The 18754-nt window shown below is 38.6% G+C and overlaps 1 protein-coding gene across 5 annotated transcripts in view; it reads right to left on the bottom strand.

The window, feature by feature from the left end:
- NASP (nuclear autoantigenic sperm protein) overlaps window positions 1-18754 on the bottom strand; it is a 66695-nt gene that overhangs the window by 16496 nt on the left and 31445 nt on the right. For 4 of the 5 annotated variants that reach the window (XR_010321386.1, XM_010595318.3, XM_003415361.4 and 1 more), the window contains 5 exons: window positions 17529-17579; window positions 5697-5807; window positions 4077-4157; window positions 2927-3036; window positions 1244-2236 (listed from right to left, as the gene is read on the bottom strand). Coding sequence is in view for 4 of the 5 variants with exons in the window: in XM_010595318.3 (XP_010593620.1) it covers window positions 1244-2236; window positions 2927-3036; window positions 4077-4157; window positions 5697-5807; window positions 17529-17579 (1346 nt within the window). In the remaining variant the exon portion in view is untranslated. The remainder of the gene's footprint in view (window positions 1-1243; window positions 2237-2926; window positions 3037-4076; window positions 4158-5696; window positions 5808-17528; window positions 17580-18754) is intronic. The other variant, XM_064281890.1, reaches the window with a different exon arrangement.

Below are 18754 nucleotides of genomic sequence, written 5' to 3'. Positions count from 1 at the left end.
GCTCGTATCATTAAATATCAAGATGTGCGAGTTAAAAAAAATTTTTGAAGAATTCACTTCCATGCTTTTTCTGTAAAGAACTGCTAAAAGCCTTATAAATAAGTGTAATGGTGCTACCATTTAGCCAGTTCACTTCTGGTTACCATGCCTGTGGTGGCTGGAGTTCAGGGACCTGCACATAGGTAGAAGGAGGGTTACCAAAATAAGCTGCAAATATTAATGATGGTTCTTTGAAAATCTAAAACTTAAGAGAACTCTTGAAGTAGTCTAGCAGTTATACAAAGTAATAACAAATAATGGGAATATACCTGTGGTTATTAATGCCAATGTTAGATGAACCTTATACAGTAGAATCCTCAAATGATAACACAAGTCAGACTTGCCAATTATAAATGACTAACTGGAGGCTTACTAACTGATGAAAGTGAATTACAGTATGAATAGTACTATGCAAAGCATCCATACTTTGTAATGTTCTGAGTAAAAAAAAAATTCAATTTAGTGGCCAAAGCAAGCATGAAATGAGGGGGGAAAGCAGCCAGATGGCTAAAGGTTAAGGTTTTTTTTGGGGGGGGGGTTAATTTTTTTGTTGTTTTGTTTTAGGCTTTTTTTTTCCCCTCCTTTTTTAAACAAATATGAATAAGCCTCTAAACACTTTCTGAAGACTAAGGGTAGATATGGGCATCAGAATTTTTTTTAACTCTGGTGACAGAACTTTCAAGGGTAAACTGCCTCATTTAAATGGCATGCCTGCTTAAGTGTACCAATTCAGTGGATTCTACTGCTCTGTTCCTGCTTCCTAAAAAGCAGAGAAAAGGAACCGTGTTGTGAACAGTAAATTAAAAAATCCAGAGGCATGCAAGTGAACATCCATTCAGCATTCTCTGCCAGCCTAACTCACTCTTTCCCTGCTTCAGACCCCTCATCCACCTGTTTCATCCCTCTTTATTGGCTAGTGCGGTGCAACAAGTTACTGATAGCTAGCCAAGTCTCAGAAGTCACAGAGAAGCCTATTTTGCAGTTAGTAAAAGCGTTAGTTTATAAGCCAGCTAAAGACTTGCTGCTTTTGACTTTCTGAACTTATCAAAACCTTCTCTTAAATTACCCCCCTTTTCACTTAGCCCTTTCCTAATCCAAAGGCAGACGGAAAATCCTGAATGGAAGGCTGACTTTTACCCATGATTAGTGAGCCAAATCCAGAATGTACTCCACCCACTGCAGCTCTTGCACATATCCCGGTTACCTTCACCCTCTTTCATCTGTTCTTCTCTCTCTTGTGTCTCTTCATTAGCAGCTATCTTAATTTTGTCTTCAGGTGATTTCTCTGTAGCCCCTTGGGCTACCTTGGTCTCAACCCCATCTCCAGCTGCCTCAGACTCTTCTATGGACAGTTTAGTCTCCACCTGGCTAGGAACCAGCTCTACCCCGACCTTCTCTACTCCTGAGCCATCTTTTGTTTCTGTTGGTCCTTCTGCAGACGTCTGTGGTTCAACAGAAGTCTGGTCTCCTGCAGCTGACAGTCCATTGACTGTACCATCCTTTGGGGAAACTTTGGCCTCCTGCCCAGGCTTTTCAGAGACTTCTGATCCAGCCTCTGTTCTCACCTCTGGGGACTCCTCAGCAAGGGGCACTTCTTGCCCTACAAACTGCTCCTCAAGAACAACCCTTCCTGACTCATTTTCAGAGGTAGCTACCTGTTCCTTTGGCTCCTTCCCACCCAAATCCACTGGCTTCACTGTCGGGTCTCCAGGCTCTGCTTCTACCTCCACTGCGGTGCCCTGCTCTTCTAGAGTCACAACAGACTGTTCTTCTGGAGCTTCTTTAGGCTTTTCCTCCATGCTCACAATTACCTCTCCCTGCTTCTCCTGACCTCCTTTTTCTCTGTACTCTTCTTCCTGGATGTCTATTCCAGAAACTGATTTTCCTTCCTCAGCATCTGGTGCTTCCTGTTCTAGCTTCTCAGAAGAGACCTCAGCTTCATTCAGTCCTGGTGCTGCTGCTCCTTTTGTGTCTTCAGCAGTTTCAGTTAACTGATCTGGGGTTGATTCAACTTTGACCTGTAGCTCCTCTGCAGGCTCACTTAAATCCATATCTTCTCTTCCACCTTTCTCCGTTTCAGTCTCTTGTTCTTTATCAGTTTCAGGCTTTACCAGAGATTTGTCTTCTGTTTTTTTGGCTTCTTCTTTTTCTCCCATCGCGTCATAAACCTGTTCTCTCAACTCTTCCCTTGCTTCCTCTACATGGTTAAAGAACATGAAGCATAAACACGTCTTCGAATTTAATGATACAGGCATAAATGGAAACTAAAAATACATTCCCTTTAAACCCTCAAACAGCCTCTCTTGTTAAGCTTTAGCAGATGGCTTAAATATTATCTGCCCCCTTGAGAAAGCAAAAAGAGTACCAGCTAGCAGAGCAACTTATTTAAAAAAAAAAAACCAAATTCCCTAAATGAGATAGTTTTACTTGAGCATTCTGAGTATCAATTAGGTAAGAAATGCCAAGCTTTTCATTTTCATCTAAACATTACAGTCCCCCATCTGATATATAAATCTCTAGTAGCCAATCTCGGCATAGAAATTAACTTTCTTAGACACAAAAATGTAAAAGGTCTCCAAAAATATTGCTATTAAAACAACTACCTGGACTTAAAAAATTTCCTTCAGAAAAATATTTAAGGTTGTAGTGATATTTAGAACATCAATTTAAATTAACCAGATTTGTTTGAGAACATAAGCTGTCCTCTTACAAAAACTTGCTGTCAGTTTCAGTAGCTGGCTAACCCCCACTGCGGTCTCTTCCAGATGCAGGTGTCATCACAGGCACCTTGGGGGAGCCCTTCCAAGGCAGGAGAGCCCTATTTCCATCACTTGTACACAAGAAATACATGTCGCATCTCTTGAATGTCACATGCAACTCCACATACCATCTATGTTATCGTTATTTTCTACCAAAGATTCGTCTTCTGTTTTTTCTCCTTCCTCCTCTTCCACATGCACACCTTCCAGGGCATTTCCCAACACACCATTCTCCATTCTAGGAGAACAAAAGAAGAAAGCACCAAAGGTATGAAGGCTAGAAACAGAATTTTTCATGAGACAGAAATGATAAATTTATGGGGAAGCAACAGGATAGTAAGCAAATGCAGGAAATATAAACTGTAAGTATTCATGCGAGAAAAACAATGATCAAAAGTGCCCTGAAAGAAATAACCATACCCCTTCCCTTATCCAGCCACATGAAAAGCAGTGATGACTCTTATCAAATGAACAAGGCCTTTATGTATTCACTTTACAATAGGGACATTATTTCCCAAACTTTTTATCTACCCACACTTCTCTGTATAGCCAATGAAGTTCTAGGAAAATTCTCATGGCTCTGTAAGAGTTATAAGATTACAACATTTACTAGAACTGAGATTAAACAGATGACTGATTATTTATCACTTGTGTGCCCTCAATATAGTTTATTCTAGTTAGTAGATTATGGTGGAAAATATCTAACAATCTTCTAATTGTAAAACTATTTGAGTTTTATTTACTAGATATCCTCACATAGTAGTGCACTGAAATTGTCCTTCATTCAGTCTTTATTAAAGGTGATTGTTTTATACACTAGCTGAGAGTGCTTTTAAAGATTTTCTCTATTTTGGGCTTTACTCAATTAACCATTTACTAGTAGATTTTTTTCTTTCTAATGACCCCAAAAGTCAAAACTTAAATATAATTTTACTCTTTGCATCAAGAGCTAGTCACAACAATTTCATGTTTCTTCAAAACCCCTTTAGTAAAACCAGGCTCACATAGTTCATGTAGGAGCCCTGGTTGCACAGTGGTTAAAGCGCTCAGCTGATAACGAAAGGTTGGCAGTTCAAACCCACCAGCCTTGGAAACCTGATGGGACAGTTCTACTCTGCCCTATAAGGTCAGTAGGAGTCAAAATCGACGGCAGTGGTTTTGGTTAGTTCATGTGAAATCTCAAAACTAGTACATCTTAGGAGAAAACTTAAGTTTTTTAACAGACCACCAAGGTGATATACAACATCCTACCTACAAACTGAGCCTTGAAAGACGTACCTTGCCAACTCCAGAAGGGATTTCCCATAGAAAAAGAAGGCTTCTCCACATTCATTAGCTGTTTCTCCATACTTTTTACCTCTACAAAGAGAACAAACATCTAAGACCACAATTAACATCTAGTCTAAAACACTTATTTCCGGTTCTTTAGTTAGAAAATGACGCTTCTTCAGTCTATTCAAAGTAAGCACTATAAAAACGATCCCTCTGTGAAACCAATATGCCCTCTCTGGCTTTCATGTCAAGGTCAAAGGAACTTTTAGAAACAATGCATAGTTTATGTTGCATGTTCTTCATGTATATATAATACATATTCTAAATAACACCAATTTGCTACAGCTAACATATACTCTAACAGGCAAGACTGAGGGAAAAAATTACACGAGTATGATAAATGGGAAGGAAGAGGTAGCTCTCTATGTAGAGAAAGGAGACCAGCTTTCAGAGTGAAGAACTGGCAAAAGTCATGCAAAGTCAAGTACTAATGGCCTGCGGATCCAGTAAGAATCACTTAGAGAAACTAAGCAGGAAGAATCATAATGATAGTCATGTTTTTAAGGACAGTTTACTAGATTAGAATAATGCTTCTAATATTTTCCTCCTATATACCATAAATGGCAAGACAATGAAAACACTGACCTTTCCAGATATCTGGTCGGAGTAGCCTAGGAAGTGTTCTCATCTGAAATACGTACAGTTTACATTCTAGGATAACCATGTGTTTTAACACAAAAATGCCTTAAGAACTTAGCATCAGGTAAAATTTGAACTAAACTCCTAGTACACCAGAGACTCAGTTTATGAAGTCCAGGTGTAAAAGGCAGTGTAAGAGGCCAGGAACAGACTGGAGATTATCATAGACATTCAGGAATAAGATTATGTTCTGGATATTAGGAAAAGGAGTTGGGTTGGAAAAACAATGAACTGATATGATCCTGACTGAATAGAAGGAATAAAAAAGCTAGAGGCTTTTAATCATAGTGAGCCCTAAACCTGAAAACTATAACTGTTTCATTAAAAGCACTTATTTTATCAGGAAATTTAACTGTATATAATCAATTAATTAGGAAACATGACTGACTGTCAATTGCTATTGGTAATATCTTAAACTAGCTCAAGTCATGGGGGAAACGGTAAAGAAATCACTTTTATGCCTTTGAGGCACCAAAGCTAACCTGCTGCCCTAAAATATAGGTAATGCGTGGCGTCCTTGTGGTAGCTGCCAACTTCCAAAGCAGCAGCAACAACAGATTAAAGGTGCTAAGACTGTATGAAAAATTCTGTGCTACCGTAATACCATTAACAATAGTGTGACAAACCCTCACAGCCTGCTTGAGACTAAGGGGCTTCCCAGGGCACTCCCAGTGGTAAAATCAGGAAAGTCCTGGACAAACCCAAATTAGTGGTGGGGGCGGGGGGAGAACTACCTTAGGAAAATCAAAGGGTGAAATTGCTCAGTGATAATGAGATTTCATAGTAACAAGAATAAACTCCATGAAAAACAATCACATCTTTTAAAACTCTTGCTCTTCATTCTTTTTCCTCATAAAACAAGTTTTTGTAGCTCCAGGCTTATTAAGAACTTAATATCGTTATCATAGAAAAACATACAATACTTACAAAAGACTAGCTGCTTCCTGGAATGCATTGACAGCTGCTGGAATATCCCCCATCACCAGATGTTTCTGTCCTAAACCCAGTAGTTTCTTAGCTTCACTATCCACATCCAAACTGTAAGAAAAATAATTTTTCAAGAGTCAAACCCTGTTTAAACCAACATTTTTTGAACACCCACTATACTTAAAACTATAATACCTACTTTCTTTAACTCATTAGACTACTCCAGCAAGGCCAAGCAAGCTTACACTTATTTATCATGGCAAAACCAAGAGAAATCTCAAAGGCAACATTCTCAGAAGCTTAACTAGAATATTTTCTCTTAAAGGATTATTCGCTCACAAAGCCTATATTGTGTGTACTGTAAATATTTGTTACTTAAGCAACAAAAAGGGAACCATGAATTCATATAGCAAATTGTACTGGACAAAAGGGAAAACGGAATCAAGGAAACATTTGGGAGTAGTTACCTGAGGCAGGAAGGAGTAATGGGGAAAAGGAGAACCACTGTTTAGAGTGCACTGAGCTTGTTAAAGGTGGTGGAAAATTTTGGAAATGGATAGTGGAGGTGGTTGCACAACATGATGAATGGAATTAATGTCACTGAACTATACACATAAAAAACCTTGAAATGACAAGTGTTTTGTTATGTTTTGTATTTATACACACACATTTACCACAATGAAACCAAGAGAAACATTAGTGTAAATACGACAAGAGTGATTTCAAGATCAAGACAATGTAGTGTTAGTATTAAAGGCAAATACATCAAATGGAATAGAACAGAATCAAAACCTAGACCCAAATATATATGGTGAATATAAATTGTAACAAAGATGCCAAAGCAATTCAATGGTGAAAGGATAATCTTTTCAACAAATGGTACTAGAGTAATTAGATAACCACATGCAACAAAGGTCCTAGAAGATATGCTAAAGGGAGTCCTTCAGGCAGAAAGAAAACACACTAGAGATGCCAACTCAAAGAAAGATCACTGGTAAAGGTAACTACATAGTTAAATAAAAAGTTAATATTCAACAGTGACATCAGGCAAGATGGCTAAGTATGATGTTCCAGAGATCACTCACTTTACCAAAACAATCGAACTTGAAAAAACAACTGGAATCAACTATTTTGGACCTCTAGAAACTAATCTAACACTTATATTAACCAGGGGAGGGCCTGACAAAAGGAAAGCAACCTAGATAAGCCACATGTGCTAACTGGCTACCGTTCCCCATTCCCCAGCCAGGCCACATTCCCAGAGCAGCTAGCTGGTGCCTGGGTAGGCAGTGGGGACCCTGTCCTCCTAGGATTTGGGGATGCTGTTTGCATAGGTGGGTTGGTCTGAAAACTGATACAGAACGTTGCCATGGTTTTGGTCCTTTTGCAGCAGCAGTTTCACCTGGTGGTGGCAGCCTGAAGAGCCAGTATCTTTATTTCTAAAATACATATATATGATTTTGGTAAACATATACAATTATGTTGTTAAAAATATATTAAAACGTTTACATCTAAGACACAACTATTGGTATCTACTCATCTAGAACAAAAGAGAAAGCAAGAAACCAAAGACAGGACTAACAGTCTACACAAACCACAGCCTCATCTACCCTGAGATCAAAAGAACCGGATGGCGCCCAGCTGCCACTACTGACCATTCTGATCAGGGCCACAACAGATGGATCTTGATAGAACAGCAGAAAAATGTAGAACAGAACTTATATACTTAAAAATTCCAGACTTACCTGACCAGTTGAGACTAGAGGACTCTACAAGACTACTGCCCTGAGATATTCTTTAAACCAAAATTATCCCTTGAGGTCTCCCTTAGCTAAATAACAGATCGGTTCATAAAATAAAGAATATCACCCACGAGTAATGAGCTCCTTTAAAAAAAAATCACCTATGAGACCAAATGGTCAAAAATTATGCTAAAGCAAAGACGAGAAGTTAAGGGAGCAGGGAAAATAGAGTATTAGAAATGGTACAATCAGAATGGAAATGAATGAGGATGACGACACATTGTGAAAAATGTAACCAATATATCACTGAATAATCTGTGTAGAAATTATTAAATGGAAACCTAATTTGCTAGATAAACTTTCACCTAAAACACAATAAAATGTTAATATATATTAAACATTTACAATGATAAACAGATACGCATGTAACAACAGAGCCCCAAAATATGCGAAGCAAAAATTTACAGAACTGAAGGCAGAAATATAGTTGTAGCTCATGGGATTTATCCCAGGAATGCAAAAGTGGTTCAAAATAAGAAGAAAAACAAACAAAAAACTCATGGTCATTAAAATACATATAGTAAAAACTGACAAAATTCAACATGCTTTTATGATAAATAACACTCAGCAAACTAAGAATAGTAGGAGACTTCCTTAACACAACAAAGGACATTTATGAAAAAACCCACAGCTAACACCATACTAAACAGTGAAAGACTGAAAGCTTTCCCCTCTAAGATCAGGAACAAGATGAAGATGCCCATTTTCACCACTGCTATTCAACATAGTACTGAAAGTTTTACACAAAGCAATTTGAGCAAGAAATAAAAGGCATACAAGTTGGGAAAGATACATCTCTATTTACAAATGACATGATTCTGTATATAGAGAATTCCAATGACTCCGCAAAAAAGCTGTCACAGCTAATGAATTCAGCAAAGTTAACAATACACACACACACAAGAATCACAGTTATGTTTCTATACACCAGCAAACCAAAAAGGAAATTAAGAAAATAATACAGTTTATAATAGTACCTAAATAATATTAAAGAATAAATTTAACCAAGGAAGTACAAGAAACTGAAAACTACAAAACATTGTTGAAAGAAAGAAAAGACCTAGATAAACAGAAAGATGTCCCTTCTTCAGGGATTGGAAGAATTAATACTGTTGAGATGGCAGTACTCCACAAGGCAATCTACAAATTCAGTGCAATCCCTGTTGAAATTCATTTGCCTTTTTTGCAGAAATGGAAAAGCCAATCTTCAAAGTCATACGGAATAACACGGGGTCCTGAATAGCCAAAACAATACTGAAAAAGTAAAACCTTACTACAAAGCTACAAAGGATACAAGGACAGACTTATAGACGCAAGGAAACCCACACATCTATGCCCAACTGATTTTTGACAAGGGTGCCAACACCATTCAAGGGAGAAAGAATAGTCTCCTCTTCAACAAAAGGTGTTGGGACAGCTAGATAACCACATGTAAAAGCTGGACTCCCCTGTCACTCCATGTAGAAAAACTAACTGAAAATGGATCAATGAACTAAACATGAGTTAAAACTATCAGAAGAAATCATAAGGGTAATCTTTATCAAATTTTGCAATAGATTCTTAAATGTGACACCAAAAACATGAGCTACAAAAGAAAAAAAAAAATTGAACTTCATCAAAATTAAAAACTTTTGTGCGTCGGGTTTTAATATTACCAAGAAAAGTAAAAAGCCAAGCTAAAGAACAGCTGAAAATATCTGCAAATCATGTATCAGACAAGAGTTTAGTATCCAGAATACGTAAAGAACTCATCAACAAAAACAAGCAAGGCAATTAAAATAGACAAAGGACTTAAACAGACAGGTCTCCAAAGACAGACAAATGGTCAATAAGCCTATGAAAAGATGCTCAACATCACCGGTCATTAAGAAAATGCAAATCAAAACCACAATGAGATACCACTTCACACCCACAAGGATGGTTATAATAAAAAACAAAAAAAAAAAAAGGGAAATGACAAATGTTGGTACAGATATGGAGAATGCCATATATCGCTGGTAGAAATAAGTGGCAAAGTTCAACAATTTCTTAGCAAAACACAGAATTACCACATGCCCCAGAAATTCCACTCCTAAGTATATACCCAAAAGAACTGAAAACAGGTACTCAAATACCTTGTTCATAATGTTCATAGCAGCACTATTCACAATAGCCAAAAGGTGGCAACAACTTCAGTGTCCCTCAATGGATGAATGGTTAAACACTTACGCTATATAAATACAATGGGATTATTATTCAGCCATAAAACGGAATGACACACAGCAGGGCAGTGTTTCATGCTGTTGTACATAGGGTTGCTGTAAGTTGAAACCAACTCGATGGCACCTAACAACAACAAAAAGGAATGAAGTACTGGAGCATGCTACAACTAGGATGAACCTCGAAAACATTTTGCTAAGTGACAGAAGCCAGACACAAAGGGTCACACATTGTACGGTTCCTTTTATATGAAATACCCAGAATAGGCAAATCCACAGACAGGAAGATCAGCAGATGCCAAAGCATGGGAGGAAAGGCTAATGGGGCGTGATTACTTAGAGGGTACAGGGTATTCTAGGGTGTTTAAATAGGCCTAAAACTAGGGAGAGGTGGTACTTGCACACCCTCACCTTAGCCCAGGGAAACCGATTTCAGATTGTGGCCTCAAGTACTATGTCTTAGTCATCTAACACTTCTGTAACAGAAATACCACAAGCAGATGGCTTTAACAAACAGAAATTTATTCTCACAGTCTAGTAGGCTAGATGTCCAAATTCAGGGTGTTAGCTACAGGGGAAGGCTTTTTCTGTCCATCAGCTCTGGAGGAAGGTCCTTCTCATCAATCTTCCCCTGGACTAGAAGCTTCTCCGTGCAGTAACCCCGAGTCCAGACGATGAGCTCTGCTCCTGGTGCGTCCTTCTTGGTGGTATGACGTCCCCAACTCTCTGCTTGCTTCCCTTTCATCTCTGGTAAGATAAGAAGTGGTACAGGCCACACCCCAGGGAAGCTCCATTTACACTGGATCAGGGATGTGACCTGAGTAAGGATGTTCCGTCTACCCTAATCTTTAACCACGGGCAGAGATTCTCATTTATAATACACAGGAAAATCACAGAATGGAGGACAACTACACATGGCCTAACCAAGTTGTCACATATTTTGGGGGGACACAATTCAATTCATTACAAACTAAGAGAATAAATTCATTTTGTCTTAAAAAAGAAAAAAATTTGGGTAAAAAGGGCAAGTCAGTGATTTCCAAGTTCCATGAATGGAAATCAAATTGAGACCACTCAAATAACACTGGGATATCTGATATTGCTGGGCACAGTTCCAGACACCATGGATATAACAAAGAGTGATCCCAAGAGGCCGCAGTGACAATGTAAAATTGAAGCAGAGAACTGAGGAAAATGCCTAAGCAAGCCATGCATAGGGCCCCCACATTCCAGGGCACAGCCTACAGTAAGTGCAAAGCTCTAACAGCTTGAAACACTTGAGGAACAGAAAACTTTTATGGTTAGAGTAAGCTAAGGGGAAGAGCTGTAAGAAATAAAAGAAGGAGGGGAGAGAGGAGACAGCAGCATCTTATCAGTAGAACCTTTGTGAACATGAATAGAAGTAAATGAAAAAGACCAGTTAGAAAGAAAATATGAGGGTTAGAACCCAGGGAGTAATGGAATGGTTAGACTCTAAATAAAACTTTGGAATTTGCTAATGGACTAGATACACCATTTCTTGAACTAAGAAAGTCAGGGATAAAACCGACCAGTTTGGCATGGGCGACTGATTCTAACAGCTATAATGGACACTTACTACATGCCATGTAAGAATTTGACCTATTCTTGTAGACCAATACCTCATATAATTGCGGGATTATTACCTCCATTTTACATATGGAAAAACTGGGGCAGAGGTTAAATACCATGCCCAAGATTTTATTTAATAAAGCACAGAGAATTGGTGTTTAAGAAATTCAAATCTAGTACTCTAGATCAAGAATTTTAGAACCTTTACTGAGGTAAACTCATTCTGAGAAAAAGTGAGAGAGAAGAATCAAGACAAAAATGGTATACCAGAAGCCAAATAAACAAACATAATGAAGGAAATGTAGTGGTTAATTGAGTCAAAAATTACTGACAGGATTAACTCAGAGGACTGAGAAATGACCACTGGATTAAGGAATATGGATGGCATTAATGACTATAATAAGCAAGACAGTTTTATGGGATGATACAAACAAAACTTGACTGAAGAAGGTTCCAAAAAAAAATCAATTGAGAAGTAGAGAAACACAATTCTTTGATGTTTTGCTGTCCAAAAAGAAGGAAAAGAAATAAGGAAACAGCTGAAACAGATGCAAGGGTCAATAAGGTTTAATAATGGAAATACTTAGGAGGTTCGTACAAACAATCTCATAAGGAAAAAAAGTAGTTATGCTGGATAGAGAATTATATGAGCTCCGTTCTTGAGAAGATGACTGGGGGAGGGATCCAGTGAACAAGTGCAGATGCTGACCTTAAATAAAAGCAGTGCTTCTTAAATTTTTTGGTCTCAGAAAGCCCTTTATACCATTTAATTATTGAAGCACCCCCCTAAGAGCCTTTGTGTATGTGAATTACATCTATCATTATTTAGCACATTAGAAATTAAAGCTAAAAATTATTTTTAATATTTGTTAACTTATTTTAAAAGAATGTGACACATTTTATTAGTTTCCTCAGGCTGCTGTAACAAAGTACCATAAGCTGAGTGGCTTAAAACAACAGAACTTATTCTCACAGCTCTGGTGGCTAGAAGTCTGAATTCACAGTGTCAGAAGGGCCATGCCCTATACATAATTTGTCTCTTCCAGCTTATGGTAGCCCCAGATGTTCCTTGGCTGGGGGCAGCTTAACTGAAGTCTCTTGTTTCCATCTTCACGTGGCCTTCTGCCTTCTGTGTCTCTTCTTTTTATAAGGACGCCAATCATATTGGACTAGGGCCCACCCTACTCCAGTATGACTTCATGTTCACTATTGTATCTACAAATATGTTATTTCCAAATAAGGTCACATTCACAGGTACTGGGGATGTAGAATTATCTTTTTGAGACACAAGTCGACAAACATGTTAACATGATGTTTTTATGAAAAGTAATTTTCAGAACAGATGGAATTTAGTGAGAAGAGTGGCACATTTTTGCAAATCTTTTCGATGTCTGGCTTTAACAGAAGACAGCTGAATTTTCACATCTGCTTTTCTGCATTCAATCCACTGTGATATGTTGTTTTCATTGAAATATAAAAATATCTGACCTCATACAGACATGTATTTGGCAAAGGGAATATCTGAATAACCTTTTCAGATAACGGAGTGTATTCTTTGACACTACACCAAAACTCGACAAGAGGTAGTATGTGGAATATGAAACAACAGGTTCATTCTTGGTACTGTTGGTAACATTAAAAATCATCCATCTGCCTTGCCTCTGAATGGATTTTCTGTTCCTGAATAGTAAAACCTCCAACGGTCATTTAGAAAATACTGGTTCACTCATTTATACAATCTTCCATATGTTGACAAACCTGCTTATATCCAAAAAATCACATGAAAATCACCAGTTTCATCAGAAGAGTCTTAAGTATTAGGACACTGTCAAGCTCCCAGTGATCAACACAACTTTTCCGAAATCTTAACTTTTGCTTAAAAGTTCAAATTTTATCACTGGCAACAAATACTATTAGTTATTGTCCTTAAAAAGACAAGCTCATCAGATGCAAAAGGACAAATATTGTATAAGACCATTATTATAAGATCTTGAAAAATACTATAGACTGAGAACACATACTTTTATGGTTATGAGGCGGGGAGGGAGGGAGGGTGGGAGAGGGTTATTTACTGATTAGTTAGTAGATAAGAACTACTTTAGGTGAAGGGAAGGACAATACTCAATACACGGAAGATCAGCTCAATTGGACTGGACCAAAAGCAAAGAAGTTTCCGGGATAAACTGAATGCTTCGAAGGTCAGTGGAGCAAGGGCGGGGGCTTGGGGACTATGGCTTAAGGGGACTTCTAAGTCAATTGGCAAAATAATTCTGTTATGAAAACATTCTGCATCCCACTTTGAATTGTGGCGTCTGGGGTCTTAAATGCTAACAAGCGGCCATCTAAGATGCATCAATTGGTCTCAACCCACCTGGATCAAAGGAGAATGAAGAACACCAAGGTCACACGATAACTATGAGCCCAAGAGACAGAAAGGGCCACATGAACCAGAGACTTACATCATCCTGAGACCAGAAAAACTAGATGGTGCCCGGCCACAACCGATGACTGCCCTGACAGGGAGCACAACAGAGAACCCCTGAGGGAGCAGGAGATCAGTGGGATGCAGACCTCAAATTCTCATAAAAAGACCAGACTTAATGGTCTGGCTGAGACTAGAAGAATCCAGCGGTCATGGTCCCCAAACCTTCTGTTGGCACAGGACAGGAACCATTCCCGAAGACTACTCATCAGACATGGAAGGGACTGGGCAATGGGTTGGAGAGAGATGCTGATGAAGAGTGAGCTACTTGTATCAGGTGGACACTTGAGACTGTGTTGGCATCTTCTGTCCGGAGGGGAGATGGGAGGGTAGAGGTGGTTAGAAACTGGCAAAACTGTCACGAAAGGAGAGACTGAAAGGAGGGAGCGGGCTGACTCATTACGGGGAGAGTAAGTGGGAGTATGGAGTAAGGTGTATATAAGCTTATGCGTAACACACTGACTTGATTGTAAACTTTCACTTAAAGCACAATAAAAATTATTAAAAAAAAAAAAAGACAAGCTCATTTTACCCATTTTGGAGAAAATGTCTGCCAAATACTCAAGTCTGAATAACTATAGTTTGGTGGTCATTCTTCCAAGTAAAATCGAAGTTCCATGAAAAAAGTGACTACTTCAACTCTTACTCAGCTACTTTTCCTCAAGACAACCATCACATACCTAGTTCAGCATACAGAAGTGCTTAATCCATACTTTCCATTCTGTCACTGAACGTGGTAATAGTAATGGCAGTGTGAGAATCTCTAACTTCAGGGGAATCAAGATCATCGGCCCAAAGCTGATTCCTATGAGGTGAAGGTCAGACATACCTACTTCTTTACCATTTCTAACATCAACCACCATCCCCACCCACACAACACTCTCTACACTTCTCTGCTGGGTTCAATTCATTGCAATGGCCACAGAGAACTCACAAGCCATACTTAAAATTAAGTGGTTTTAAGGAAGTAACAGAGTACAACTCAGGATCAGGATCAGTAGGCTACAAATCAGGATGAGGAAGCATGTAGACACAATCTGGAAGCCCCACCCCTAAGTGGGGAGCATACTCCTCCCTTCTTCAGTGCAGGACAGCTCTCTCAGCTCCTCTCGGCTGGACAAGTGAGCAGGCCCTTCTCTCTGCTGTGCATGCCCCCCTCAGCCATGAAGTCCTCTCAGCACCCTCAGGACAGGCCTCTTGGCCCTGTACGCCTCCTTTCAGTCGTGCAGACCTCTCTGCTGCTAAATGACCCAGCTAATAACCAGTGTAGCAGCTTTATTCAACTTTCTTAGCTGCATTCCTAGCAGCAGGTTTCTGCCTTCACTAACTCTGCTGCATGGCTCCTTCTGGGTCTGTTGCCACTGGCTCTGCAGCGCGGCCTCTTCCAAGCCTCTCACCATCTTCAGTGTTAGACCCCTTAACCTGTATTACAGCTCTTTTAGGAGGTTCCTCACATCCTCTCTGATTCTTCTCTCTTCTCGCCTCTCTTGCCTTTCTGAAACCTCTGTGGGAACGGCCGCTTATACTGTAAAACCTGTGAGAGCGGGCATCTGTATATGGCAGAAACCTGTCAAAGAAGAAAAACTCAAATATTTTCCACTAAAACAAGCAACCAAAAAGTGGTAAAGACTACATCCCGTGTCAAAGGCAGAAAACTTGCAAAACCCAGAAAAACAAGGCAGTCCCAGCCAGTTCTGGCTCTCACAGGTTTCACTGTGTAAGCAAACTTCTTATCATTTCAAGCCATGGCCTTCCCCCCCAGCAGGGCCATAAAAGGACCAATACCCTCAGTAAGCCACAGTTACTTCATCTGCATAGCAAACTGAGCAATCACCTCATAGGGTGTGATCACTTCATTTGCATAGCATATTTACCAATCCCTGCCAGGTATGTAAAATAAATCACAGGAGGCTGCAGCCCAGGGCCAGCCAAAAAGTATCAATCAAGTTGTTCACAACTTACAGAAGAAATGTCAATCAACCCAGATAAAGGTAACAAACTCTCTGGGGCAGAAAACTAGGATAAAGGTAACACCTCAAGGCTTAGAGGAAAAATCTCTCAAGTTGTTTTCCAAGAACCAAGGCAAAAGGCCACATAAAGGAACTCAGTTCACCAGTCACACAGATTATTAAAAAGCCATGTAGTCAAGGACTGAGATTTAATACATCGCTTTATATTATTTCATTACAGACATTCCTAAGTAAGACTGGTAATTTTTTATTGCAGGTGAGTGGTAGAACACAATGATTACTAGCAGTTTGTATGGTATAACTGTCATGATTTATGGTAAAAGGCCAGCAGGTTTACCAACCGTTGGTTTTTGCACTGTTATTTTCAATGTCAGCACAGTGAAGGAAACAAATCGTCTTATTAAGAAAGCCTTGTGAACTCACAGAACTTCTGACAGGGTCTCAATGACCCCAAGGATATCCAAGCTACACTTTGAGAACTGCTGAGTAAGCATGAACAGACATCCCAAAAGAGAGAATATATGGGTATACACTTATGGTGGGGATGTTACAAAATTTCTCTACCTATTTGTTCACTTCACTGAACTAAAACAAAGTAAAATCATCAAGTAAGACCAACAGGAGAGATGGTGTTAAATGTTTTAGAAGAAAATGTAATGGAAAAGTTGCACGGGAGAATGGGAAAATGACTTGACCAGGGAAATGTGGTAAGACTGCTAGGCAGTACTAAAAACTTACTTGATGGTAGTGAATATGAATTTATAGTGATGCTTTTTAGTATGCTTTATAGTATATGCTTTTTCCAACGATCCTTCATGTTCCTCTTAGAATACCATGCTTCTCTAAAAATCATTGTTTATAATACTGATAACTACATAACAACACTGTGTTGTGAGGGTCTGGTAGCCTACCTACATTTATGCCTTATATTCAGTCCAGAAATTTAAACACTATGGTATAATCTATGAGTAACCCTCTAAAATAGACTAGGTGTAACCTTGAGATATACTAAAGTATATATGTGTAGGACTAATCTAGAGTACTTATTCTACTCAAAAAACAAGCCTGACTCACAAATCATTAGGTATATTATTTCTAGAAGACACATTTTAAAATAATCAAGATGACAAGGGGATTTAAGACATCATGAAAAACATCCAAATAAAGCAACACTTAAGGCCACTTAGAAAACAGATGTAGGACACTCCGCAGAAGGATCAAACAGAATCTGGAACAATGATTCGCAACCCAAGTGAGCTTAAGAATCATAAGAAAGCTTTTCCAAAACACAAACCTGAACCATACCTCAAGCTTAAAAAACAGAATCTCCAAGAATGCAACTCATTCTCTTGGATGAGCTTTTTACTCATTATTATGCTTATCCCTAGTTAAGAACCATATGGTCACACCAAGATCGAAAAGTTACATGGAAACAGATGTCAGTTTGGTATAAAACTTAGGAACTAAAATGGTCACAAAATTGAAAATGGCAACCTTACGAAATAGAGATTCAAATGAGAAGTATACAAAGCAAGAATAGGTAAACATTTGTCTGGCATGTGGTGTACTCAGCAAGCAGCATTACTAGAAAACTTTCAATTCTAATTAAATGCAAAAAATAAAAACAAAACCTGGATACATTTTTATCAGGATTCTACACTTCAAATCACAGACAAGTACCTTAATGTCCAGTTTATTACCTATTAAAAATAATGAACCTAATAGTCCTCAAGTTATACAGTTTTTAATTTATGTTTCAGATATGAATTGCTCCATGTAAACGATCTTACCTCTCTACTTTATCTGCAGAGGTCGAAGGAGCTGGAGCATCTTCCTCAATTCTGTAATGAAAATTTAAGGAAAAAAAGAGAAGAAAAAAAGTCAAAATGGAAGATATTTTAAGCCTAGCAAATAAAAAAGTTAAATATATAAAAAAAGCCATTTAAAAAAACCTACCATTTACTAAACACTCAGTATAGCCCAAGTATGACTAAGATTTATTTATATTACCAAGTTTAATCCTCACTCATTCAAATATCTGTTAAACATATAATTGCTAGAAGCGTATATTACAATGAACAAGACAGTCACATCCTAGCTTTCTGCGTTTACAATCAGATGCAAGAGAATTATGTATTTTTGCTATAATGCAATCTCACATTCTACAAAACTGTTTACAAGATTTATATTTATCAAAAAATTTTAAACAAAATGAGAGGGACAGTTTCCCTGAACATTCTTTTTTTAAAGTTCCTAGTAAATATCTTTAACACATTTCAGAGCTGTGTCTACTGAAAACGTCTAGAAATAATGATCAACCCAAAAGAAATGAACATTCGAGCACCCAGACTGTGCTCTGGAAAATCCATTTCCCTCTCAAAATGTCAGAATTAGATATACTAGAGGTTGGTGCCTCCACCAAAACAATTTAATTGGACAGAGTAATTGGAATAAACTATTTTGGAACTCTGGAACCTGATCTAACATATATCAACCAGGGCAGTGGTTGATAAAATAAATAAATAAATAAATAAGGCTGCTGATCTTTCCTAGGCAAGGCGCATGTACAAACAAAACCATCCCGCATCCCTAAGCCCTGCCCAGTAGTGGGGATAGCTGCCCCATTCCTAGAGCTGCTGTCTGGTTGCACTGTCTGCACAGTTGGTTAAGCCTGATGGTGCCCTAAGGGACCACTTCAGAAAACTGCCATGGTTTTGGCCATCTGGCTATGGCCCTCTTGCATCAGCTTTAAGGGCCTATACATGTTTGCATGTGTGTAAGAAGGGAACTCAATGACCACACACAACTGGAGTATACACTCTGCACATATTGTTTGGGAAAAGTCACTAAGCAGATGACTGAAGCTTTCAAGTAACAACAGCAATCCCAGAGTAGGAAAATCTGCTTTTCAGAGTTACCACATCATATCCAGAATGCTGGGTTCTCAACAACAAAAAAATTACAAAACATAGTAAGAAACAGAGAAGTATAGCCCATGCACACAGACACACACAAC

Source organism: Loxodonta africana, chromosome 3, assembly GCF_030014295.1.
Source record: "Loxodonta africana isolate mLoxAfr1 chromosome 3, mLoxAfr1.hap2, whole genome shotgun sequence".
NCBI lineage: Eukaryota > Metazoa > Chordata > Mammalia > Proboscidea > Elephantidae > Loxodonta > Loxodonta africana.
This window is presented reverse-complemented; position numbering and strand designations above follow the sequence as displayed.